At 31.3% G+C, this 24,991-nt stretch overlaps 4 protein-coding genes across 16 annotated transcripts; 1 reads left to right on the forward strand and 3 right to left on the reverse strand.

Moving 5' to 3' along the window:
• Window positions 1-1,117: 1,117 nt before the first annotated feature.
• On the forward strand, window positions 1,118-4,565 carry LOC100798044 (3-oxoacyl-[acyl-carrier-protein] synthase I, chloroplastic). Of its 6 annotated transcripts, none has more exons than XM_006584706.4 (8): window positions 1,118-1,432; window positions 2,138-2,502; window positions 2,868-3,302; window positions 3,449-3,622; window positions 3,786-3,899; window positions 4,001-4,102; window positions 4,221-4,287; window positions 4,366-4,565. In XM_006584706.4, the coding sequence occupies exons 1-8, from the start codon at window positions 1,276-1,278 to the stop codon at window positions 4,431-4,433; spliced, it is 1,482 nt and encodes a 493-aa protein (XP_006584769.1). In that variant the 5' UTR covers window positions 1,118-1,275; the 3' UTR covers window positions 4,434-4,565. The 6 variants fall into 6 exon arrangements, with proteins under 6 accessions (XP_006584769.1, XP_006584772.1, XP_006584770.1 ...); XM_006584709.4 differs by having other exon boundaries at window positions 2,144-2,502; XM_006584707.4 differs by having other exon boundaries at window positions 1,120-1,432; window positions 2,871-3,302.
• Window positions 4,566-8,179: 3,614 nt separating this feature from the next.
• LOC100806554 (probable E3 ubiquitin-protein ligase RHA4A) lies at window positions 8,180-10,285 on the reverse strand. The gene is made up of 3 exons (XM_003530397.4): window positions 9,718-10,285; window positions 9,444-9,529; window positions 8,180-8,709 (listed from the first exon to the last, which is right to left on the reverse strand). The coding sequence occupies exons 1-3, from the start codon at window positions 9,949-9,951 to the stop codon at window positions 8,400-8,402; spliced, it is 630 nt and encodes a 209-aa protein (XP_003530445.1). The 5' UTR covers window positions 9,952-10,285; the 3' UTR covers window positions 8,180-8,399.
• Window positions 10,286-14,727: 4,442 nt separating this feature from the next.
• LOC100305490 (uncharacterized) lies at window positions 14,728-16,316 on the reverse strand. The gene is made up of 2 exons (NM_001249216.2): window positions 15,852-16,316; window positions 14,728-15,148 (listed from the first exon to the last, which is right to left on the reverse strand). Exons 1-2 carry the CDS (start codon window positions 16,254-16,256, stop codon window positions 14,909-14,911), a joined length of 645 nt encoding a protein of 214 aa, NP_001236145.1. The 5' UTR covers window positions 16,257-16,316; the 3' UTR covers window positions 14,728-14,908.
• A 377-nt stretch (window positions 16,317-16,693) lies between these two features.
• On the reverse strand, window positions 16,694-23,707 carry LOC100786754 (uncharacterized). 8 transcript variants are annotated; one of them, XR_001389390.3, is made up of 15 exons: window positions 23,427-23,707; window positions 23,068-23,266; window positions 22,850-22,936; window positions 22,483-22,557; window positions 22,126-22,223; window positions 21,552-21,795; window positions 20,695-20,792; window positions 20,241-20,484; window positions 19,514-19,630; window positions 18,943-19,005; window positions 18,780-18,869; window positions 18,598-18,650; window positions 18,170-18,304; window positions 17,690-17,754; window positions 16,698-17,466 (listed from the first exon to the last, which is right to left on the reverse strand). XR_001389390.3 is itself a non-coding variant. In XM_006584710.4 (14 exons), the coding sequence occupies exons 1-13, from the start codon at window positions 23,529-23,531 to the stop codon at window positions 18,173-18,175; spliced, it is 1,605 nt and encodes a 534-aa protein (XP_006584773.1). In that variant the 5' UTR covers window positions 23,532-23,707; the 3' UTR covers window positions 16,699-17,466; window positions 18,170-18,172. The 8 variants fall into 8 exon arrangements, 5 of the variants coding, with proteins under 5 accessions (XP_040873839.1, XP_040873842.1, XP_006584773.1 ...); XR_415373.4 differs by having other exon boundaries at window positions 17,690-17,757; XM_006584710.4 differs by lacking the exon at window positions 17,690-17,754 and having other exon boundaries at window positions 16,699-17,466.
• Between the last annotated feature and the right edge of the window lie 1,284 nt (window positions 23,708-24,991).

The raw sequence follows: 24,991 nt of genomic DNA on the forward strand, positions 1-24,991 counted from the left end.
AAATAACCAAATAAACTTTTCAGATATTTAAAAAAATTAAAAATTAATTAAAATAACTTGCAAAATATAACCATCATATATTAATACTATTATATTCACTTCTTAATATATGTTAGCGTGATTGATCAAGACATTGTAATTCAAATCTAATAACTCCTTTTTTTAGGAAGACCTTTTTTATTTTTGCACTCCAAAAATCATGTTCCTCCCTGGTTTTATTTTTAAAGTGTATACATTGTATAGTTGTATGAAGGTATGACAAAGATTTTTTTTCATTCAGCTTATTCACCACGAATCCTCGTTTATTTGGTCCAACCTGGTAACATCACATTTAAGATCCTTTCATGGAGTAAAAGCACGTAATTTGGAGGCTATTTAATTTAGTGCAAAGTTTACATTATTTTTTATATTTTTATTATTAATTTTTCAAATTAAATAATAAGACGTATTTAGGGATAAAAAAAATAATAGCACGAATTTTTATTTTAACCCAGTAGCATATTATGTCAAGGATAACATATGTGTAACTTCAGTAAAAAAATAAAACATATATGCAACTGGATCAAGATAAAATATTCATAATATTATTAGTTGGTTTAAAATTTTGACGACAAAATTATAAGATTTTAGTTTCAATTTTATCTTTTAACTTAATAAATGTTTTATTTTTTAATCTAATGATAGATATTTAACTCACTTTAAACAGAATAAAATTATACACAAGGACAAAACTCTTTTTTTTTATATCAAATTCAATGAGCTATATTTCCAAAGCTCTCGTTCCATCATTCCATGTATGTATTGACTATTGACAACTAGATGTAGTAAGTATTGAAGTTTGTAATAAAACAGTGTTTTATTATTCCGTGAAGATCTGAATTCTGAAGGTTCACCTAAACTGAAGCCGCATGAGTAGTTAGGACAATAAACATGATCCACCAACAACATAAGTGCCATGGACGACGACGATTTCTCTTTATTGAAGGTTCAATTGGGTTGTTTAGGTAGTTAAGCGATTAAAAGAAAAGTGCAAAATTTAGAAAGAAACACTGTTTTTTTCGCCAAAGCCATCATTGGTTACATACACACAATTCAGGACAATAAAACAATGACGGACTTCCCAAACCAAACCTTAAACAATGCTTGTTTTATTTTATTTTGGTTTATTTTTCGTTTCCATTTGCTCTTTCTTCCACTGATAATCCAAAGTTCCCTCCTTTACTTTAAATCAACACATCTCAAGAGAGAAAGAGAGAGAGAGTGTGTGAGAGAGAGATGGCAGGTATCGCTGGTACATGTCCTTTAGGAGCATTGCTCAGAAACAGTGTCTCAGAAAACAATGGGAAGATATCTGTGGTTCATTATGAGGGGCTTAGATTGCAGCAGAGAATGCAAATGCCTTCACCAAGCCAGTACATTTCAGCTTCTTCATGTAAGAGCCATTACTCTTTCCTATTGATACTTGTTCTTTTGTTGCTTAATTATGAAAGGAAAACCTTGATGACTTGTAAGGGCATGTTTGTATATATTGAAAATGTAATTGTGGTAGTGTGAATTCCAATGTCCTTTGAAAATGTATATTGGAGGGAACTAGTTACTTGAATGATTGCTAACATATCCCATTAAAACATTCTCCTTGTTTCTGTGGTTTCAATTCCACTTCATGTGATGCAGCGGCAGACGTGTTACGTGTATGTTGTGTTTGTATGTTAGGGACTGCCAACAAATTAGATTCTCAAATGCGGATCAGGAATTAGAAGAGTATTCTGTTTTCTCTTTTTGTTGGATAGGTAGACATAGTGTGTCTTAATTGAGATTAGTGTTCCACTATCATGTTAACCAGACTGTTTAAGCGGTGCATTCCTTTTTTTTATGTCTATTTCTCCTATTTTGAATTTGAGCTATTCTACATCCTATTACCAATCTAACAGTTGGAGTTCTAACGTATTTATGATTTGTTATGTTATGTATGTAAACATAACATTAAAAATCAATGTTGACAGTGATTACTTATTTTAGCTTCTAAAGGGAATTGTTTACTTTAGATGAGTCAAATCCCAATATTCCATGGGTAACCGTAAATAGGAGGACGTAAACTAGAATGCATTTTTATGTTATACTTTATTGTGGATTGAAGCAGCAGCTCCAAGATGCAGAACAATCAAGGCCATGGCTTCCCCAACTGTTGGAGCACCAAAGAGAGAAAAGGATCCAAAAAAGCGGGTAGTAATAACAGGAATGGGTCTTGTGTCAGTCTTTGGTAGTGACGTTGATGCCTTTTACAACAAGCTTCTTGAGGGAGAAAGTGGGATAAGCCTAATAGATAGGTTTGATGCCTCAAACTTCTCGGTCCGTTTTGGAGGTCAGATACGTGATTTCTCTTCAGAAGGCTACATTGATGGCAAGAATGACCGGCGCCTTGACAATTGCTGGAGGTATTGCATTGTTGCAGGCAAGAGGGCCCTTGATGATGCCAACCTTGGAAAGCAAGTCCTTGACACTGTAAGTCACAGAATTTTTTGTAGCTGCATTATGTAGTTGCCTAACTAATCTAGAAAATTCTATTCTTAGGTTCACTAACCATATCAGTAGCGATTGATTTGTTGTAAGGACAAAATTTAGATACAGTTTCATAGGTGTTTTTTTTTTTTTTTTTTCAATTAGAATTGGAGTTTTACCTTAGTAATCAATGTAATAAAGGTTTGCATTAAAAGATTATCAAGGTGAAACTCCAATTTTAATTGGAGAAAAGTACAAACAACACCTAAAGAAAGAACTGTATATAAGTTTTGTCCATGTTGCTATCATTAGGACTATGATTTAATGAGGAGGATTGGTACGAAATTATACGTTCATTATGTCTCTAGCAGATGGACAAAACAAGAATAGGAGTTCTGGTGGGATCAGGAATGGGAGGTATAACGGCTTTCTCGAATGGTGTGGAAGCTCTTGTACAAAAGGGATATAAGAAAATTACTCCATTTTTCATTCCCTACTCCATCACCAACATGGGTTCTGCCTTGTTGGCTATAGACACAGGCCTAATGGGTCCCAATTATTCAATTTCCACTGCTTGTGCAACGGCAAATTACTGCTTTTGTGCGGCTGCTAATCACATTAGAAAAGGCGAAGCAGATATCATGGTGGTTGGTGGAACTGAGGCTGCAATCATGCCTAGTGGTCTTGGAGGCTTCATTGCTTGCAGGGCTTTGTCTCACAGAAACGAAGACCCCAAGAAGGCTTCAAGACCATGGGACAAAGATCGTGATGGTTTTGTGATGGGTGAAGGCTCTGGTGTGCTGGTAGAAACTTGAACCCAAAATTTTCTTTTACGCTATATATACATCTTTTACTAGTAATTCTAAAGCAATATGGCCTAACAAGTTTTTGTTTTAACTTACTTTTGTTCACCTAATGACAACTTGATTCTCTATCACTGAAAAAAAAGGTAATGGAGAGCTTGGAGAGTGCAACAAAAAGGGGAGCCAAAATAATAGCAGAATATTTGGGGGGTGCCATAACGTGTGATGCTCATCACATGACTGATCCAAGAGCTGATGGTCTTGGAGTTTCATCTTGCATAAGCAAGAGTTTAGAAGATGCTGGAGTTTCTCCTGAAGAGGTAAGAAATAGAGAGTACTACCAAGGCACAAGTATCCAAACTGAACTGATCAATACATAATTACACATAATTAGAATGTTGCTTTGAAAAAGTTTAGATTCTATATTCAATTGTTTATGTAAAATTGATGATTTCTTATTGGTTTAATTTCTAAACTGTACAGGTGAACTATGTGAATGCTCATGCCACGTCAACACTGGCTGGTGACTTGGCTGAGGTTAATGCAATTAAAAAGGTTTTTAAGGACACATCAGAATTGAAAATGAATGCAACTAAGGTAAGAAACATTTTTTTTTTTTAGTTTTAAATGCTTCAGAATCTTATCAACATTCTTTCATTAACCTTGAAGTTTATCATTATATTTTCTTATCGTTTCAGTCAATGATTGGTCATGGTCTTGGGGCTGCTGGTGGTTTGGAAGCCATAGCAACTATCAAAGCCATAACAACTGGCTGGTTGCATCCAAGCATTAACCTAGATGTAACCTCCTGAACCAGAAATTCATCCTATCCTATTAATCATATGTTACATTGTGTAACTTTTGTTGATTCCCACAAGATCTTAATATTAAGTGTCTAATTTTCTCACTTTTCCGCAGAACTTGGAGGCTAGTGTTACAATTGACACTGTCCCTAACGTTAAGAAGAAGCATGAAGTTAATGTTGGTATGTATTTTCTCTTCAATTGAATAGAGGTAATCATGTAAAATTCATCGTTTCTGATCTTTAGTGTACTTTTTGCAGGTATATCCAACTCATTTGGATTCGGTGGACACAATTCAGTAGTTGTCTTTGCCCCATTCAGGCCATAAGTAGGATTCAAACTCAATCTGAGTATTTCTTTTACTTTGTCTTTTTTTTTTCTTTACACATTTTGAGAACCAGTGATTTTTGGACACAAATTCATAGGACTATATGAGTTATGGACTGAAAATAGTTGTTTCATTATGTATTGAAATCATATACCCAGATCGTGTGGTCTAATGTAATGAGCCCTGAAGTCAATAAAATGTAATTTTCAGCAATTGTGTTGAATACTGTTCTTTGCTAAATTTATATTAAGAATGAGAATTCAATCTGGGTAGCGTGCTTACGAGGTAGTTTTGTTTTTCACGAATTTGATCTTCAAGTGAATGCCGACACCCTACCATTTGATTTTTTGTAAATTCAGATCGCACACAAAAATTGGACAAACTTTTAACAGTCATTATTTCAACATCATATTTGATTGATATTATATATCTTATTTACTTTTTAATCTTTTTGGAATGCAGGTATATCAAAATACTCTTCAAAATCAAAGAAAATAACAAAAATTGCCTCACTTTAATTATTAATTTATAAAAAGTTAATCAAGACTTTATTCATTAAAAGATTATAGTTTTTATTAAAGCTTATAGTGAAGTACATTGAAAATCAAGATAAAGTGTGTTAGACTGTCAGTAATACTTTTCCATTAAAAGAATAATAGTTTCAATTTTAATTGCGAGTTGGCGTTCTCCATAAATTAATTGCGGGGTTGTTTGTCCAAACAAGTTCCTTACGTCAAACAATTGGTCACGTGCATGTCTAACGCTCCTAATGCCCCCCTAATGGCCCACCTCAAGTCAAGTATGCAGTACTAGTTTTTTTATTGAGATTATCCATACACGCAAGACCTACTTTTGCTATCGCCCTACTCATTTATTTATTAAAGTTGCTTTTAAGTTTAAGGTACAATAATTTATTTTTTAGCTTCTATCCAAAAAAAAAAAAAAATTCATTTTAGTTACGGGCAAGAAATCTATTTCAGATTAATGATTGTCTTCATAATGGGCTAGAAAGCCCAAAATAATCTTGGAAATATGGGCTAATGTTATCTGTTCTTAATTTCTAGGTCTACTCTCTTTCCAGACTATCATTAATTTCTGCGCTTCCCATATATTCAAGTCCATTCTAGACCAAAAGAAAAACTCCATTATATCACCTTGGCCTATATTTTGGAAAAATAGGCCGTGGGGTACAATAGCAAACGAAAAAAAATATATTCATTTTAAATTGGAAGATTTCATTTGGACAATAATTTCGTACATTTTTTATCTTACAATTAAGACAGAATAAGCATAATTAATGAGATAAATAATATAAATAAGAGAAATTGAGAAATAGAGAAAAAATGTATTACGAAAAAGCATTTTAGAATATTTGTATAGGAATAATTGCTCATTTCGTGTTTGATTAAGCTTATTTAAAGACATAATAGTTTGTTTTTATCCATTTCTTGAGAGTTTTTTTTGGAAAATGATTTTTTTTTGAAGTAGCTTTTTCAAAACATCTATTAATATTCATAATTTGGGGCAACTAGATCCATAGAAAAAGCTTCTACAAATTTTTACCAACTTTAATAATCCGCCAATTTCTTTTTCTTTACCCAATAATCAATTTAGCTCCTAATTCGTGAGGCATCTGTACATTGAATTTTTGTGGATATCACTTTCGTTTGTATAATTGAATCTCTCACTTATGAAAATAAATTGGTAAACTAAGGTGGACTTTTATTCACTGCTTGGATTCGATTCTGGGTATTATATTCACTTCAATGAACGTAAATGGTTTCCGTCCTTAACTGGCTACACTCAATTAGTATTAGTTATGGAATTAATTGTTATCTTTCCCAAGGCATGCATGCATGCATCAGTGTTGAGTTAGGGGAAAAGGGATGAAATAATAAGCTAAGAATTTGGACGGTAAATAATGGGGTTGTCATGTATGCTTCTTGTTGGGAATCATTGACTACTTTTAAACCGCACGATATGATGAGGTTCATTTTGACCAGCAAGAGATACGATATGCTATGCTATATATGTATATTTTCAAATTTAATTGGAGTTCCGTGTCTGATGCAACACGGTTACCTGATTTGTTCCAAAGCCTTTTTATATATATACGTAGCCAGCTGAACCTTGCAGTTTCTGAATATCATCAAATGGTTCTTGTTTATTTTGTAGCTTTTATACTAATCTTCATCATAAGAAGAGGCTGAGATTTTGTTTTACAATCGTATACACACAAGTTTATAGTATTAAAATACACACATATATATTGTGGAAATTAACCATTAATTAATACACGTAAAACTCCGTCTTTGTCAATCCGGAACCAAGTTATCCTGTAGTGTTATTTGGTCTAATGTTCATGGTTGGTTTTGCGGTGATGAGTTGGTGGCCAATATATATAGCTTGTTCGTTCTCAGCTTAATAATACAATTAAGTTAATTAAGATTCGGATTTGGTCGGCTTGTGGTTGGTCCCATGCAAATTGTAGTTGGAAAAATGGAACACGATTTCTTAGATAATGGTTCTGATCAAATTCACTGAGAGGGTATTTATAGGTCAGTTTATAGTTTGCTTTTTAGAATGAATAAAAGATCTATTAAAATGGATTAACTTAATCAGTTATATAAATTTTATTTGTCAAACTTAAACTAAACTAGCCCAATTACAATTATTTGACTTAATTGCAAAAACGATGTTTGAAGTGTGTACCTCTAAAAGAGAGAAGAAATAAAATGTTGAGAGAGTATCTAACATAAGAGTTGCGCCAGTCAGAGGTCACTCTCCTCTAATTTACAATATAGAAGAACTATATTAGATTATATTTTTTATTTATTTTTTTATAAAGAAAATATCTGTTTAATGCAAATAAAGTTAGATTTTAAGATTAAAAATATTATTTTTTCTAGTTAACTTTTATTTTCATACTTTATTCACCAAATAATTATTTGAAATACACAAAAATTACTAGAAATTATTCCATGCCCCTTTTTTTAATAATTTTAACATGAAAAGAATTATTTTAAACAATTTAAATAAAATAATTTATTTTAAAATAACCTCTTACTCAATATATTAAACATAAAAATTATTTTATATCAATTAATTTAATTAGAATATATTAATGGCATAAAAGTGTTTTATACTTTTCTTTTATAATATATTATTAATAATTATTTTTAAAACTTATATATGAAATTATTTTTATTAGCATGCCATTGGTTTAAGCAACACTGAATTTAAATCTTTTTGTGTAAATTTACAAGTTCAAGCATTTTTGAAGAAAAAATGTGATTGATAAAGAAAATTGTATTAAAATTTTTTATTCAAATTTTTTACGAAGATTAATTATCAATAAAATATGTATATACTTATCACCTATGTGTGTAATGGTGAAAAAAACAAAATGTTTTTAGATTAATTAACATAATAATGTAGCAGTTTTCTCAGTGAATAATAATAATAATATTGATGAATTATAAATATAATTAATTGTTAAAATAATCTATTTTTGTAAGTACTGCAAACACACGTATCTTTTTTCAGGTTTCAGTAAAGTGGCAAAACAAAGGCTTGCTTTTCTTTTAAGCAATCATTTGATGCTTTTCTTTGTTGCACGCTATTAGCGTATTATCCTATCCCCACTTCTGCTCATAACCCAAGTAAATTCACTGAGATACTCTCACCACTTTCTTCCTAATAATGCACATTACCATGATTGGCTAATGTACGATCATCTAGGCTCCATCCAAATCCCAATTAATGGTGGGGTACAAAAATTCCTTTAAGATTGCAGACATTGTGTTATGCATACCACAAACTAACCGAATATTCCAATGTAGATAAAGAAAGGACACATTTTATTTCATACATTATTGGTTTTGAATATACAGAACTCTAGACCCATGAGGACCAGTTGAATGCCTCCCCCTACAATTCAAAAGGTATTATTATCTTATTAATACATTATACATCATTCCCTTGAAAAATGGTAGTATTTGTGGAAGCACCAACTTCTTCTTCTTGTTGATGAGGCAATGACATGATGTGTGATGAAGAGCCTGAAATTCCACCTTGCTGTGGTGGGTCTGATATAATAATAGGTGGTGCTGGATTAAGGAACTTGGAAGAGGGAATGATGGAGCATCTACAAAGTGGACACGTGGAGTTTGATTGCAGCCAGTTACATATGCAGCTTATATGAAACACATGGTTGCAATAAGGAATCTGTAGCAACTCTTCATTCAGCTCAAATTCTCCTAGGCAAACACAACATCTGGTTACAAAAAAAACATCAACAACCTTTTAGTCTTCGATTCATGAATTTATAGTTACTAGAATATTAGCACAATCATATCCTTAGTTTTGAAATAATGATTTTCAACACTACAGAATTAAATCAGTAAAAGACAAGAGTTCCAAAGTGCAATCCATCCAGCACTTGTCCACTAGAAATTCCAAAGCAAATGTAACCTATATCTATCTATCTTTAAAAGTTTGGTTTTTTACTACCCACTCGGGTTACACGTGCATGAATTGTATATTTTTTATTTTTCTTTTGACTTTATTCCTGGTGAGTCACCTTCAAATGTGCAAGTTTTGCATAAAAAAAAGGCCAGTCTTCATATATTCTTTACACCTGTTACTTCCTTTTTCCATGTCACTTTTTATGAAAATAATGGATGTCATGAAAGGTTCTAAAACTTTGGAAAAATCGAATATTCTGCTCAAAATCCTTCAACTTTTTTGAAGAACAACAATCATTTGAGTGTAATTTGGCAGAGATAAAATTAAAATATAACAAATTAACAATGTAGGCCCAGTACACATACTGTAGATACCCTAGATTAAAGCACATTAAGCAATGCAAAGTCCAAAAAGAGACATGGAAATAAAACCTATAGGCTATAGCTACACAGGTAACACAGCAATCTTTCAAAAGATAATACAAACAAAAAGATCAATCATAGGCATAAAAAAAATGAAAAAAGAACTGAAAGAAAGGCGTACACTGAATCTCTTGTTCTTAAATCCTCATCAAATAAAATTCTAGGAAGTTTGTCCAGAAATTGCACTGTCAGATCTAAACGGCAAGGCTGTGATATTAACAGCAACAACATAGAGGCTAACATTAGTTTTTTGTTCAATTACTGATAATGGATGCGTGGTGGTGCAGTGCATAAGTGATTGAAGCCAGCCACCTAAGTTAGTCATAGAATCTAGATCCCTATGTTGTGTTGTGCAATTATGACTTCAAATTACAAAGAAAGAAAATCTTACTCACTTGTGTAGAATAAGGATATGCAGTTTGTGGATCAGTAGAAGTACTGGGAAGTATGTGGAGAGGTGGTGATGAGAGAGAGGAAGCCCTCCTTTTGAGGTAGAACAAGTAAAACAAAAGAACCAAAATGATGGAAAAGAGTATGGGAATTGAGAATATGAAGGCTTGGTAAAGTTTAAGCTGAATTTCTTGTGGATAGAGATGTTGAGAGGGAGGTGGAGGTTGTGGAACACCCATCGATCACCACACCTTCACTTCTTCCCTAACATTCACAATAATTAATTAAACCTTCTTCCACTGCCATATATTTAATACAGATGCAAATGTATAGAACATATTAATAGAAAGATATTGTTGAATAATGAGAATGGACAGAGAGAGTTGAAAATGTTATGCAATAGTTATAGTTGAGCATGCACTACTTGTGATGATATGTTGAAGGAACTTGCTATTCTAAGAGAATCAGGTTTGTTTGGTTCTTTTCTTTGTTTGGGCGGCAGAGAAAGACATCAAAAAATAAATGTCTGTTAGAATTGGTGAATAGGGAAAGGAAGATAGATAGATAAATACCAAATGTTTAAAATTGTCTATTGTCTATTTATATTCATTTGATAAAGTACAGATGTAGCAATTAGCAATTTAACAATATACAATACAATGATTATGTGTGATGTCTATGAAAATGATAATGGCATTAGTATATATTCTGTGTTTTCTAATGGTGGAACAGGCCCATGATCCTCCACTACTGGACCCCAACGCCATGTATACTACTAAGAGCATTCTTTCTGTGTCATTATCAACATGCTAGTGCTAAGTTGCACGTTAAATTAATTGAGTGAGAAGATTATCAAAAGTTTCAAGAATTACAAAATGTTGGTTTGAAAATTAATAGTATTCCATTACCGTCCCGCTTGAGAGAGGAAAATCAAAAGTTTATTTAAATAAAAGGCCTCTATGTACCAGTTCAATCAACCTCACCTATTAGTAAATTTTAGCTATTTTAAATTAAGAAAGAGCTTCTTTAATGGTTTTTTTTAATTAAAATAACAATTAAAAACCATTTTACATGCAAAATAAATAAATTGTTTAAGTAATAAGCTTTAAAAATACGGAAAATTTAACTCATACATAACTTAACTAATGAAGAAACTAATTAAAAGAAACTTTTCTAATATAATTTTACTGGTCTTGAAAAAAAAATTAATTCATTTAAATAATTAGTTTCATTAACTTCAAAAAAAAATAATTAGTTTCATTTTTAAAATATTATATAGTAAAGCCGTTTATCTAAAAGAGACAAAAATATATAGAATGATTATTTCAATAAAAAAGTAGGAATTGCTACTATGTCAGATTAATTTTTATGTTGTAAGAAGAGAATAAACCCATATTTGAAGACCCACTTATTTTGAATCATCATATTATTAATGTGTTTACTACTTTGATCGATAACTAATATGCGTAAAAAAATTGACTAACAACCTTTTAGAGAACGCCACTCCACTTCATTCACGTTTTTCTTATTTATTATTTTTAGCAAAAAAAAAAATAATGTTTTCTAAAATAAGTTAAATTGTATATGCATTAAACATCAAAATTGATATTTGATGCACTTAAATTTAAGTTATAATCTTTTAGGTATATAATAAAAAAAATAATCGAATCTTAGAAATATATTATTTTTATAAATAATAGATAAATAATATATATCTTTTATTTTTCTATAGTAAGTCTTTTTTCAAATGTACTTTAATTTCATTAGAAAAATAAAATTTCTGTTTCTTTTAATTTTTTCCTATTTTCTTTATCTTTTGTGATGACTATGATTGAAAGAATATTTTAATATTAAGAATCATATCCTATTTCACTTGGATATTAGTTTCTTAAAATCACTACTAACTATCATCAAATAACATTTATTTTTAGAAATTGTTACACTTAAACTTATTTATAATTTAGTCCTTAATAATCAATTATTTATTTATTAATCTTTAAGTTAGATATTTCTCACATGCACATTAAATTGCCAGCTACACCTCAAAAATAACAAAGCATCAGTTGGATAATTACAAATGAGCTACACGTGATTCTTTTCTCTGCGAAGCCCGTTCACATAAGAAGTAAAATACTTGTTAGTTACCATCGAAAGTTTATTTTGACTCTATATATTAATATAAGTAATATATATTGTATTTGTATTTCTCATACCTTTCTTAAACGATGATCTTTGAAGCGATAATGGTAGCATGTATAGATATTTATTTTTCCATGATGGCGACGAAAATGACACATACTCTAAATCCTTTTGTCAAAACCGATATGATGAGGAAACACATTCTTTCCTTTCTTTCTACTTTTATTTAGCCAAGGACAAGGTTTAGTATACTTAGTGCCTTAGTGCGCTGTATGACTTATTCAAAGTCGAACAATTTTTCTTTAAACATGATAATTGACAAAAATGACAGAACTTATCGTTGTCCTTTGCATCTCTGTTATCTGTTAATTGAATCTCCATGTATTGAGAGATTAGTCTCCGATTTTCGGATAGGAATATCCAAAATACCTACGTAGTTTTTCAGTCAAAATATCAGTATACAACGTTGGTACGTTGCATTGTGAAAGGTTATAAGTTCTACGTGGAGTATTATTTGGCTTAGAAGGTGGAGCATTATACACACTATGTTTCTTCTAAGAAAGAAAATCGAAAGAGAGAAAATCAAAAGAAAGCAAATAGAAATTAACGAAATGCTGATAAAATGGGTAAAATTTTAGTTTATTTGATATGAGAAGAATGTGAAAGAAAGTGAAGAAAAAGAAAAGTTTTTTTCACTTGTTTGGTTAAATAGAAAGTAAAAAAGAAAAGAATTTTTTTCTTAAATAGACGTACAATTATAAATTTGAAAGGAATGTAATTTTGTGTAAAAAAAGGAATATAATTTTATACTATAATATTAATATTGTTCATTTCTTTTATTTCCTTATTTTTAAACTTGCAAAAATGAAAGACTAAACATAAAATCTTAATATTTTAAAATAGAAAAAGTCATTTTATAATAAATTAATATTCAATTAAATTAAGAATTTTCTATTACACAGAGTGTGTATTCTTAAGAGACTAAAAATAAAACAAAAAATATTTTTTTTGTCAAATAAAGAAAAATGAATCATCGGTAACAACAACAAAAAATGATTCATTATTTTAGAATTTTCTAATTTTTTTAATTAATTAGCCAATATATCTAGAACATAGAATAGAAAAAAAAAATATAAATAAATAAGTCCATCAATTTTATAATGCAGTATCGAGCTTGTTTTTTGGCCACCCTTCGTAGAGACCTACCTCATCCTATGTAAAAGTATAATGCATTTTGATCCTAAACAAAGGAGGGTCAGGGACTTTGACACTATATATGTGCACTGTGGTTGGTGGAATGTGATTAATTGAATCAATTAATTAAGCTCTTAATTTTCTATGAGTGGGTTTAGGATCAGATCTCAATCTGAACACCATACCAGATTCTCTCTTGTTTCAGTGGGTGCAAATAACGCTGCTGCTTTATTGTTTTACACATTTGCTTTAATTATCAAAACAAAGTGCAACCACTTATGTTGCTCATGTTATATGTAATATTCGGAAGTAGCATCTTAGAGATTTGCATATACAGAGATAAATTCTTGAGTAGACATTCAAATCATTAGTTTAAAAGAAAAAATGTCTGGTTGGCGGCAGATTCAGTTCATATAACACTCTTCTCACTTCAGTGTTCAAGATTTGAAATGAAAAACGTGCACAGCATGACCCATTTGACACAACCTTCTAACATGACATGACATTTAACTTTTTTAGCTAACAACAGCACTGCTGAATACAACAAATGTTTGCTCGCGTGTAATTCATCAACGTAATCGCGAGACTTAGAACCTGAAAATATGAAATTAATGTTAGAAAGTAGGAAAGATTATATACAAAATGCAATGTGCGAAGCTTACATAGAGAAGGAAGATTAGGAGATAATGAAATATAGGTTAGCAGGGTTGTCCTTCAATAATACCATTATGCTAGTGTTGACTTCCGGTCGTCAATCCCATACAACACCAACATGCGCGTGATAATGACAAGTATCCCACTAAAATTGATGGCTTGTTGAAGAAAACTGTACAGCCTTGCTAAACTATTCTTCCATTTCCCAATTACTCTGATAATAGTGTATATGTAAGGTAATCGTCATGATTTTATAAAATTGAATTAGGATCATAACTCATTTTAAGATAATATTAAAGTTTATTTGTTAGACTTATCATATATTATTTGTTATTAAATAGTTATATGACTAAAGTTATATATATATATATATATATATATATATATATATAAAAGTAAAAAATAATTATCATATTACAAGTTAATTTTATAGGTTTAAATTAGATTTAACGTCACAATTCTAAAGCCTTTAGAGGCACAAGTTTAACAGTAGGATCATATACAGTATACAGTACTTCTGTCAACATTTTAAGCTAGCCATGTTAATAGATTGAAGTTGATTCCTAAAGTAGTTTTGAAAACTTGAATTAGATGACTAACTCCAGCAGTCAGAACTGGGAATCGATGAAATGGTTGATCCAATCAACTTCAGAATTGAAGGAGCAAAAAATTGGTCGAACAATTCAAGAATAGGCCAAAAGAAGTTAAGAACCAAGATAAAAAAAAAAATGATTTTCACTAGATTATTATTATTATTTTCAAATGAGTAAACTCAAAAATATGTTTATATGAGATCTACTTATGGATTTTTTATTATTTAATTATTTATTATAAATTTATGGTAAAGAGTAGCATTCACATACTTTCATGTTTCTAAATAAATTTTAAATAATAACAAAAATATGTCAAAAAATATTAATAATGTTATTCTTTACACATTTTTTACTTAAATATTTAATTAAATTCAAATAATACATATATTTCAAATTTACAACTTAACTGCCAACATATAGCAACTGCACAGGGCATGGTAACTCTGTAGACTGCAAGTGATAGCACCTACATCTATCTTTTAATTAAATTCAATCATGTTACAAAAATCCTTGAATCCAAATGAAAGGGGGAAAAATACATAATAACAAATGATAAATATAACATTGCTCTATAAGCATCTCCTTAAAGGAGAGTTACTGGAGACTTGAAAAGAAACTAATATTTCCTCTTCCTAATTTTGGAACTCATTGATCGGATAACATTATCATCCGTTAACATTGTCTCCTCAAGAGGGGTAATTGATTCAGGCTTGGTGAAGTAGGTGAACAGGAGGTAGATGCCATCCAAATAAGTGTTGGTCTCCCCTGCTTTGTTTTTCTTCTTGATGCTATACGCTAGTGGAATAACTCCTCTGTTAAAAACCTCCACATACATGCCACCTCCAGCAACAAGCACCTGCAAGAAGGAAAACCATACGAATACACCAAATTCATCAGCACTTCACCATAACATTGCAGTTTAAGTCCAGGCTAACTATCATTATTTCAATTTTTATTTTTTTTAATGAGAATCACTAGTAAAAAAAGAAAAATAATGATTAGTTAAATCGTGTGATTCATATCCATGATACGAAACTGCACAAATCCATTTATCATTTATGTATTTGAGGTACATAGTTACTTGAGATTCATCTTATGATACAACTCGATGGGTAGCCAAAACGTATTGAATCGTAGGAAAATCATGAATCTTAAGATTCTAATAGCTATGCATCAAAGAACAATTAGTTTATTATTCAAATGAAGCCAGCACTGCAGTGCATCCCAATGAATATAAAGCAACAGAAACATCATCACATCAGTCATCTCATCTAATCCATAAAAAAGCATTTACAATGGACGAGTTCAAGGACTGATTCACTGAAAAATGATCAGCAGATACAGAGAGAAAGTTGCAGTTTTTTTTCCCCCAATGAAAAGATAAAACATTCTGCACAATCAATCATACTCAAGTGAAAGTCAAATGTAGTTTCCTAATTATAAACAGATACAGAATCACGGAACAAAAAGCTATGGCATATAAAGTTCAATTTGATTATCTTAATGCATCTTAACTTGTGTATGAAAAAAAAAAAAAGTTGAAAGTGTTAGAAATTGACCTCCTCGTACTTCTGGGTGAGTGCAAGTCGTTCATCCTCGGACATGTCGGGCCTCAAAACCATCATAGTCTCGTACTGTCTGAGACCCGGTGGGCATTGGGGTTCCTCCTTTTCCTCCACGCCCGTGAAGCCGGGTCCACCGGGGGAAGAGGGGTCATCTTCGGAGCCGAAACCCCCTTCGAAGAATGAATCCGAGAAGTCTAGGGTTTGGGCTCTGATGGAAAACCCATGATCGTTTCTCTTTGGGTAAAAGTGGGATTTTGATTCGGCAAACAGGGTTTTGGGAGTGCGAGAGAATGCGGGAATTGGAGAAGATAAAAAGCTAGAGGAAGGTTTGGAGGAAGAAAGTGGAATATTGAGGGAAGAAGAGGAGAGAGGAACTGAAGTGAGGGAAGACGAAGCCATTGCTTTGCCCCTGCTAAGCTAAGCTAAGATATACGGCTTCGGAGGTGAAGAAGCTGTTGTATCCTATCACCCAAACATAGAGATGCGGATAAGGCGAAATGAGCGCACACCAGCGCAATTTAGAATTTGTGTGTAACTATTTTTTTAGTGATTTATTGTTTGTCAAATACACGGAAGTATATTTCAGTATAAAATTAATTTAAATGTATATTTCAATAACATTTAAAGGTTCGGTAAAAAAAAAATAACATTTAAAGTTTTAAAACTAATTGCATCAAAATTAATTATTTAATTTGAAAATATTACATATTTATGAATGTTCATAACATGAGCTGAAATGATAATATGAGCTGAAATGCTCATCTAGTAATAATACTTGAAACCTCTCGATTTATATTTTATTTTATTCGTAAGATATATTTAAATTTAAATAATATTATATTCATATTCATATTCAATCCAATTGTATATAAGTCATTAGGGGAAGGATGTTAAACTTGATTTATCTCAAATTTAAATTTCATGAAGAAGAAAAATGTGATTGTGAAAAAAAATCCTACTAAAAATCACCAAGTCAAATTTCTTAAAGGAAATTAATTGTTAGTCAAACTAATAAATACTCTACATCATATCCTGATATAAACAAAATGTAAAATATTCATTAACAAAATAACATTATATAAAATATTATTCATTAAGAAATATATCTTGTGAATAAAATAAAATATAAATCGAGAGGTTTCAAGTATTATTACTAGATGACACTTCTGAAAACGTGGTCATTTTTTAAATTCGTGAATTTCTGGCCATCATTTTCTTAAATCCCCATTTCAATTGATCTTTTAATCGCTAACTTTGAAAAATTTTATTCATTCGCTACTTCATTTTGCACCAATGAATAACAATTTGTAAAATTAGTGACTAAATAAGAATTTTGTTAAGAGGCTAAAATGACCAAACACTGAAAATTATAAAAATTAGAATGAAATTTAGTTCTTTCTTTTTTATTCTTGTAGGGTTGTTTTGTTTAATCAATGTTCTTTTTGCATTCGGCCACTAAACAAAATCAAGCCTCAAAATACGACTCTCAGCCTCAAAAAGAATGCCAAACATTTCTTAATTCTTAATGGAAGAATCCAAGTGGTTTTGATAACCCGACCAGAGTTTTCAAGGACAACCCTGCAATTAAAAAAGATGCATGGCCTGCATACTGAAAAAGTAACATTTGTTAGAATTTATAATTTATAATTTATAATTTATAATTTCAATTTAATATCTGAGAATCATATTTTGATGCATTTATATTATATTGGTTATAATATTAAGTGGTCTAATTACGATGAGTTCATAGACTTTTTATTTGGCAATTGTTAAACATATTTTCTATAATTATTAAATATACTTCTTCTTTTTATTATTATTACACCACTTACCTGCCCCTTTTTTTCCTCACACCCCTCTCAAATTTCACTCCAAAAGTGAAAGCTGATGTACGGAGCTGCTGCCAAAACATGGAACCGTGTGAGTGTCACGTGTACACAACACTAGATTTATTAATTATTATTATTATGTAAGTTCTATAAAAAAAAATATTATTAAGTTATATATATGGCCATCACGAAACAATATGCAACAAATGCCGCATTATTTGGGTCGTCTTTAGATAGCTATGGCGGAATTTTTTATGTTGTGCCTGATTTTATTTCTTTGCCTCTGTTGGCGGATGTATCTTCGGTCTCTTTCTATAGAGGTTGTTAATTGATACGCATCAGTTCATGTCAGGTAAGCAGGAAATGCTTCTTTCTTCATTTCACCCAAGTACCAGAAGGTTGCAGAAAGAGTATAATGTCTAGGACGTCGACTTGCCAGGAGTATTGAGCAAATAAAGTAAGCATGAGTTTAAGACGCATTACCTGTTAAAATCCAAGGTCAAAGCTTCCAAATGTTTCGCTTTCACACGAGAACTCCTCACCAAATAAAGTAAGGCTGGGTTGACAATCACAATCTGTCTCACTCGTATTTGTCGGGGCATCCTTCTGAGAGTGGGACTACATATACAATTTAAAAAGACAAAATTTGAGACAGCTGGAGATTTCTCCAACATATAGTGAGGGAAACCGTGTGATATTTTAGGAAATTTTCTGTAATATGTTTTAGTTTGCAAAGATTTGAATGATTAGAAAAAACACATGAATTTAGGGATTCTAGTCTCTGTGATGAACACTAGCACCTTAAACATAATATGCCATCGCTTATAAAAAAAAAAAAAAGGAAACCTTCTGCATGCTATCTGCAAGTAATATCAAGAGATACAGAAAATGCAAACACAGAGAGACTATACCTGGTGGGACATGTTGACATTCTCGGTGAATTGGAAACTACCACCACTACATGCTGCCGCAGAACCCATTTCAAGCAGAGTCAAATAATAGTTACTAACATTTCAATATCAACAGTCAAAAAAAAGAACAGCTACTAAGAATTAAGAAATATGTCAAAAAATTCCATCTATTCTTGACTTACCTCCGGAAGACTTAATATCAAGGGATTTCGCAGTCGCAGCTGATTCCCTATCCCCAATATTTTGGTGAGACCCATTGGGCGATCGGTCTCCTATAGAAATCCCATACGATCACGTCATCAGGCCATAAGGGACCTATATATCTAGTTAGGTTACGCGTCTTACCTGTTACATAACTCTTCTGAGGCTTCAGATTAGGATTCTGTAAAATGGACAATATTTGATTGGCTGCCAAACAGCAGAAATCAGTTGCATGTAGAAATAATGAAGTAATTTATTAAGATCAGCAACCCACGGCACATCCTAGCTAGTCATGACGATTTCTCGTTGCAGAATAATCAACCCCATGCAATTTTACACATATCAACCGGACCTCGTTATTTATCTATTTTACATTCGACATAATAGTATTGCCTACTTATCTGTTCCCTCTATTTTTTGCATAATTCCAAAGTTAGGGATGCCATGATAATGGAATAATATCATAATATCAATATCAATTACGCGTATTTGAACGTAGTTGTTTGAATTAGAATTCACGAATAAACTTAATCCTAATGTAGGAAATTCATATTCACATTTATGAAGAAAATCATTATCATTAATCTACAAAATGCATGCAAATGATGAAACGAATAAAACTGTATCAACTTCCTATTGAAGACGGGAGGAAAAAGTAATGCAAATGAAACAGTAAGATGAGTGTCAAGACTGCAGGAAATTAATAAGTACGAACCATCGCGTAAAGGCTTGATTGGTGGGGTTATCCTGTTTGATTTTATCTCTTCTAGCTCGGTAATCAGAGAGTTCAATCCTGAATCTTGCCCCGGACAAAGCTCACTTGGCGGTTTTCCTGCATGGTATAACCATAAACATCTGAGAAAGAAAAATCAAAACCTGTTGACAGCTCATTCCAGATATACTACTTGCTTTCTAGTGCTAGGAGTCAGTTTATGGATTTTTGTTGTGATTTATTCTCAATTATTTTCAGATTCCTAGCTTCCTTTTGTCTCTTGCAATTTTACTGATTTTAAGGTTTATGGTCAATTTTATGACATAGGCTTTCATATGATAAGAATTTATTAAATAAGCACTTAATTAAGTTGTTTATCCAAACACATACTACATATATACACAGAGAACAGAGTTTCTTTCTGCTTCCGGATCGTTATTATTCAATATTTTATTTTTGCAATTAATTTCTGACATAAATGGAAGTCTTTTTAATTCATAAAAGTTAAACTGGACATAAGCTTAAAAGGCAAAAATAAACTAAATGAGAAAAATATGTATACAATGGACAAAATATTCTAACTATCATAATGAGATCAAGGGCCTAGGGGTTACAACTAAAATGCAAGGGAAAATAATAAATTTAAATTCAAATGACATGCACAGAACTAAAATAGTACTACGGAGCATACGGATTGAAAAAGAAACTTTTGAATTAGGCAACGACTAACCTTTAGCAAAAGATGGACAGACGTTGTGGAAGCCATTTTGTCCATGTCCTAGTTGTCTCCTTTCAACAACATTATTACCAGTCCCTCGTTCATTTAACTTCACTGGAGAGTGATGACTTCCTTCATGTTCTCCTACTTCTACTAAATGTCCATCAAAATATACTGATTCACCTTCCCTTATAACTTCATCTTTCCTTAGGAACCTGCGTTCTAAAGGTCTTTTGCTCAAATCATACAAAACAACCTGAAAAGAGAACAATAAGCCAATAAGAACACATAGGAGTCATAAACCCAAATAAACTCAATAGAAGCTCATCCAAGGATTCAGTTACAAAGTAAACAGAAATTAAAAACAAATCGATGAAAGATAGAAAAGACATTCAGCGATACATACAGGATGGATTGAAGAGGAAAATGAGAAAATTATAGCATGCGTGGAAAGACAAAAATTAACCTGCTTCCCAAAAGATCCACAAAGTTCAATGTGTAAAAAGCCATCATGATATTTCTTGGTGTTTTTAGTTAATCGTGTAGTATATAGGACCTGCCATTCTGAATTGAAGGGAAAGAGATATATAAGTGAACACTAAATGATGATGGAAACAATGAAGATAATCAAACCAGAAAACAAATGCAACCTCTGACATAATGGACTGCAGATGAAATTGATCATATTCAACCTCAAGTATGAAGGAATCCATTAAAAAGGAAAAATAAAAAATAAGGAATGAGGTCCACTGATTCACTAATTGGTTTCAGTGAATTGATGATAAAATTATATAAGTAATAATTTCCCAGCATATATACAGTTATACACATGTGGATGGCATGCTGCATATTGGAGCTTGTGAATTCTTACAACTGTTTGTTCAATTTAGAATTAATTTTCTTACAACTCCTTGTTCTGTTAATTAAAAAGCATAAATTTTGTATTCTAAATCCACTATATTAGTCTATTAGATTAACAAGGTTGACTAAATAGAACAGCTGTATTCATCACTGCGATTTGTAAATAATTCTTCAGCTCATTAGAGCAAATCATGTGAACCACTGGCAAGTGCAGACTCTACATTTTCTCCCTCTTTTTCTTTTACCCTTACTTCCTTCAATTTTAAATTTTAAAACAGGTATAATAACAGAATTTAGCAATAAGAGAGACATCTATATTATATGTAAGAATTGATTGGAAATATAAAACACAAATGATATCTATAAGCATCCTATTTAAAAAAATAGGAAAAAAGAATTTATGCATAAAAAACAACTGGCCATATATAACAATTTTTCATATCACAATAATTGTCTGCTTACCACCTTTTCCAACATTTACATGGGTATCAGTTTTGAGAGAAGTTTTCTGTCTGCCCATCTTCATTGCCTTAACATTAGTACACTTGTCTGCTAGAACATTGGAATCCGGTGTACAACTTCCTTGCTGCTCACCAATGTCAATCAAATATGAATCAAATGCAATTGATTCACCAGATTTTATTACATCATCTTTCTTAAGGAATCTACTATCTAAGAGTTTCCTGCTTGTGTCAAACAGCATAACCTGAAATATACACACAAGGGGAGAATTGCCCATTCAAGAATTGCCCCATTCATTGTGTTATTCATCGAATCCTGAATACAACTAATACGCAACTACTCATAACAACATTTAATGTGTACTTGGATTAGATTATTCAAAACAACCTGTAATCAAAATCTTATTGAATGAGCTCTTGGCAAAAAAAACTATTGCTATAAATCACATTATCAGAAGGATAACAAATAAAATGGGTCAGAAAGTGTATTTATTAAATAATCTGACCCCACCAATCATAACCTGAAATCAGAACATATATTGAATTTTTTGTAATGAAATATGTCTGACACTCACCTGCACCCCGCTGGATCCACGAAGAACCAGACGTAAAAAACCATCATGGTACTTCTTTGCCTTTTGAGTCACTTGTGTGGTGTATAGAACAAACCATTCTAATTTGAAATGGAAAAAATTAGGATGGTTAGAAGATTAAAAAAATGGAAGTTGATTACACAAAAGCATAACGTCCTGTGATTAACTGTCAGTTTCATTATGTATCTCGACTTTGAATATAATACTAATAAGAGAGTAGTAACAAAAAATTTATGCCACATTCCTTTTTTTTGCATTGGGATGAGAAACTGAAAGAGGAAGCAGAGCAGGGTGTGAGCTCAGCATATAAATTAAAATTTATTTGCATGACACACTAACCTTCAGTACTAGTTTTTGGTGTTTCCTGACTGATCTTTGGTGATCCATACTTAAGCAGTTCTCTCTTCTTAAATTCTGAAAATTTTACAACTATTATACAAAATACAACTACAGTGTACTGCAAATCATACAAGTGACTACAGCTAAAAAACTATCACCAATACCATTACTTGATGCGCTCTAGATCACTGGCACAGCATTGATAAGCCATGGCACACACAATGGGACTTGATAATTATAGGAATAATAAATCTAAGCCTCCTCTAGTCCCTTACAGTGTGTGAGCCAAATTGTGACAGTTTGAACTTTTAATTAGTATAAATGGTCAAATCCTGAAGAGAAAAAAAAATGATGTCATAATCTATACCTCTGATAACTTTTTGTGATGGACTAAGAGGTCTTCGCACTTGTCCAACATTCTCCTTCTCATTCATTTTGGTATTTTTCGCACCATCTCATTAAACATAAAGGCATAAACAGCAAATAATGATTAAAAACTTCAAATACGTAGATTTTAAGGGGGAAAATGCATATCTCAAGTTCTCAATATATAAACTTAAAGAGAAACTATCAGAGAATTCAAACCAGAAGGAGTCCTGAATCTCGAATAATTCTTGAGTTTCCTATCAACATTCAAATCAGATTCAGGCTTGTTGCCTCCCTCGGGATCGCCAATGTCAACAAGGTAACCATTGAAAATCAACGTTTCACCAGAGGTAACAATTTCGTCGTTCTTCAAGAGCCGACACTCCAACAATTTCTCGCACTCATCATACAGCTTAACCTGCACAGTGGATTGAGCGAAGCAATTAGCTATCCCGTTTAAAATCGACTTCCGTGTCCACACCTCGTGACTGAGCAATGTCAATATCAATTTCCGATCCTATAGAACTATTGATTTCGAATTTTTTTGGAAATTTAGGGTGAAAGAGTTGATAGAATACCTTGCTGGTGGAAACGTGGAGCTCTAGGAATCCATCCTGATACACCTTGCGTTTCTGCTTGATGTGTTTTGTGTAGGTCACCGTCCATCGTTTGGAGTCCCCCATTCACAATCACACCAATGGAAACGGAGTGCAGGTGCGAATCATGTAAAGGAAAATGATGAGTGTTCTTCACTCTTCTTACTTCCCTAACCTCTGCAATTTTTTCATCGCCAAAATTTGCTTAGTGAGAGCGCGGGAAGAGGAGGGTCAAGCAACTAATTTTACTTTTCAAAAATATTTTAACCCTAAAGTACAATTTTCCTTCTTCCATTTTTCAAATATGCAATTTTATTCTTTTAATTTTTTAATTAAGATATTTTATTTTTTACTATTAAAAATTTATAATTATAATTTTTGTATTTTTTAATTAAAACATTTGGTTTCTCACTTTTTTTAAAATATATAATTTTAATCCTATTTTTCAATTTTAGACTTGATTGTGTATTTTTTTAAACTTGTTAGCAATTAAATAATTAAAAAAAATTATCATATGTGAATAATAAATAGACATATGTCAATCAATATTTACCGAGTGCATAGATCAACATTTAAAATTGACCACAAAAATTAAAATTGTGGATTTTATAAAAATAAAAACAAAATATTATAATTAAAAAGTAATAGACTGAAATCGTAGAATTTTTAAAAGTGGAATGAAATTCTCAATTAAAAAAATGGGATTAAAATCACAAATTTAAGAAAATAGGAGGATAAAAATTATATTTTAGCCTTTAAATAAATAGATTTACGTTTAAAATAATAATAATAAATAGATTTTGGAATTTAATTTTCATACACGAATAAAAAATAATTATAAATGTGGATGAAAGTTGTCTCGAATACCCTAATAGAACTAGACAACCCTCCGTGGATAATAGGTTTTGTAGGATATCTCGACATATCTACTAATTCTTATGTTGAGCTTATGGTAATCTAAAAGGACATTCAGTTGGTGTTGGATATGGTATTGCAAAATATAATTTGCTGCATTGATTCTCTAATCTCATTCCATTTGATTAATGGTGCTAATAGACAGTAGTTAGTGTTACTCGAGAAAAGAAAAAATAAATAAATCAAATACTAGCAAGAAAATGAAAAATCAAAGGGGAGTGAATTAAAATATAACAAGCTAAAGGGAACAAAATACAAGCACTCAATAAATTTATGTTGTAATGTTATCAAACTATGCACCCCTCAATTATTCATAGCTGTGTCATTTATTATGTTTAAAAATACATTTCGTCTAGTTTTAAATTTTTTTTATTAGTGGGAAATCTCTTTTAGTTATTCGGTAAACAAATTTTTTAGTGGTTTTTTCGTAACTTTTATTGTTTTTTAAAGCACTAATTTTAAATTTTTTATATTTTCTTCAACTTTTATCATCGATATATTTATTAATTATTCCTATAACCTTTTTAAAATAAATAATAATTTTATTATTTTTTTATCATTTTATACTTTTAAGTTACTTTAAAAGTTAATTTTTTCGAACATTTCTAATTTAATAAACCATCTTTTCAATT

This window comes from Glycine max, chromosome 8 (assembly GCF_000004515.6).
Source record: "Glycine max cultivar Williams 82 chromosome 8, Glycine_max_v4.0, whole genome shotgun sequence".
Lineage (NCBI taxonomy): Eukaryota > Viridiplantae > Streptophyta > Magnoliopsida > Fabales > Fabaceae > Glycine > Glycine max.

Coding starts and splice junctions, on each gene's coding strand:
- LOC100786754 (XM_041017905.1), bottom strand. CDS start 23,531: ATGGGGGACTCCAAACGATGGACGGTGACCTACACAAAACACATCAAG. Junction 23,267..23,426: donor TCCACGTTTCCACCAGCAAG/GTATTCTATCAA, acceptor TCCACTGTGCAG/GTTAAGCTGTATGATGAGTG. Junction 22,558..22,849: donor ATCACAAAAAGTTATCAGAG/GTATAGATTATG, acceptor TAAAATTTTCAG/AATTTAAGAAGAGAGAACTG.
- LOC100806554 (XM_003530397.4), bottom strand. CDS start 9,951: ATGGGTGTTCCACAACCTCCACCTCCCTCTCAACATCTCTATCCACAA. Junction 9,530..9,717: donor CATATCCTTATTCTACACAA/GTGAGTAAGATT, acceptor TTAATATCACAG/CCTTGCCGTTTAGATCTGAC. Junction 8,710..9,443: donor TTAAGAACAAGAGATTCAGT/GTACGCCTTTCT, acceptor TTTTGTAACCAG/ATGTTGTGTTTGCCTAGGAG.
- LOC100798044 (XM_006584706.4), top strand. CDS start 1,276: ATGGCAGGTATCGCTGGTACATGTCCTTTAGGAGCATTGCTCAGAAAC. Junction 3,303..3,448: donor GTGAAGGCTCTGGTGTGCTG/GTAGAAACTTGA, acceptor CTGAAAAAAAAG/GTAATGGAGAGCTTGGAGAG. Junction 4,288..4,365: donor GAAGCATGAAGTTAATGTTG/GTATGTATTTTC, acceptor TACTTTTTGCAG/GTATATCCAACTCATTTGGA.
- LOC100305490 (NM_001249216.2), bottom strand. CDS start 16,256: ATGGCTTCGTCTTCCCTCACTTCAGTTCCTCTCTCCTCTTCTTCCCTC. Junction 15,149..15,851: donor TCACCCAGAAGTACGAGGAG/GTCAATTTCTAA, acceptor TCCTTCTTGCAG/GTGCTTGTTGCTGGAGGTGG.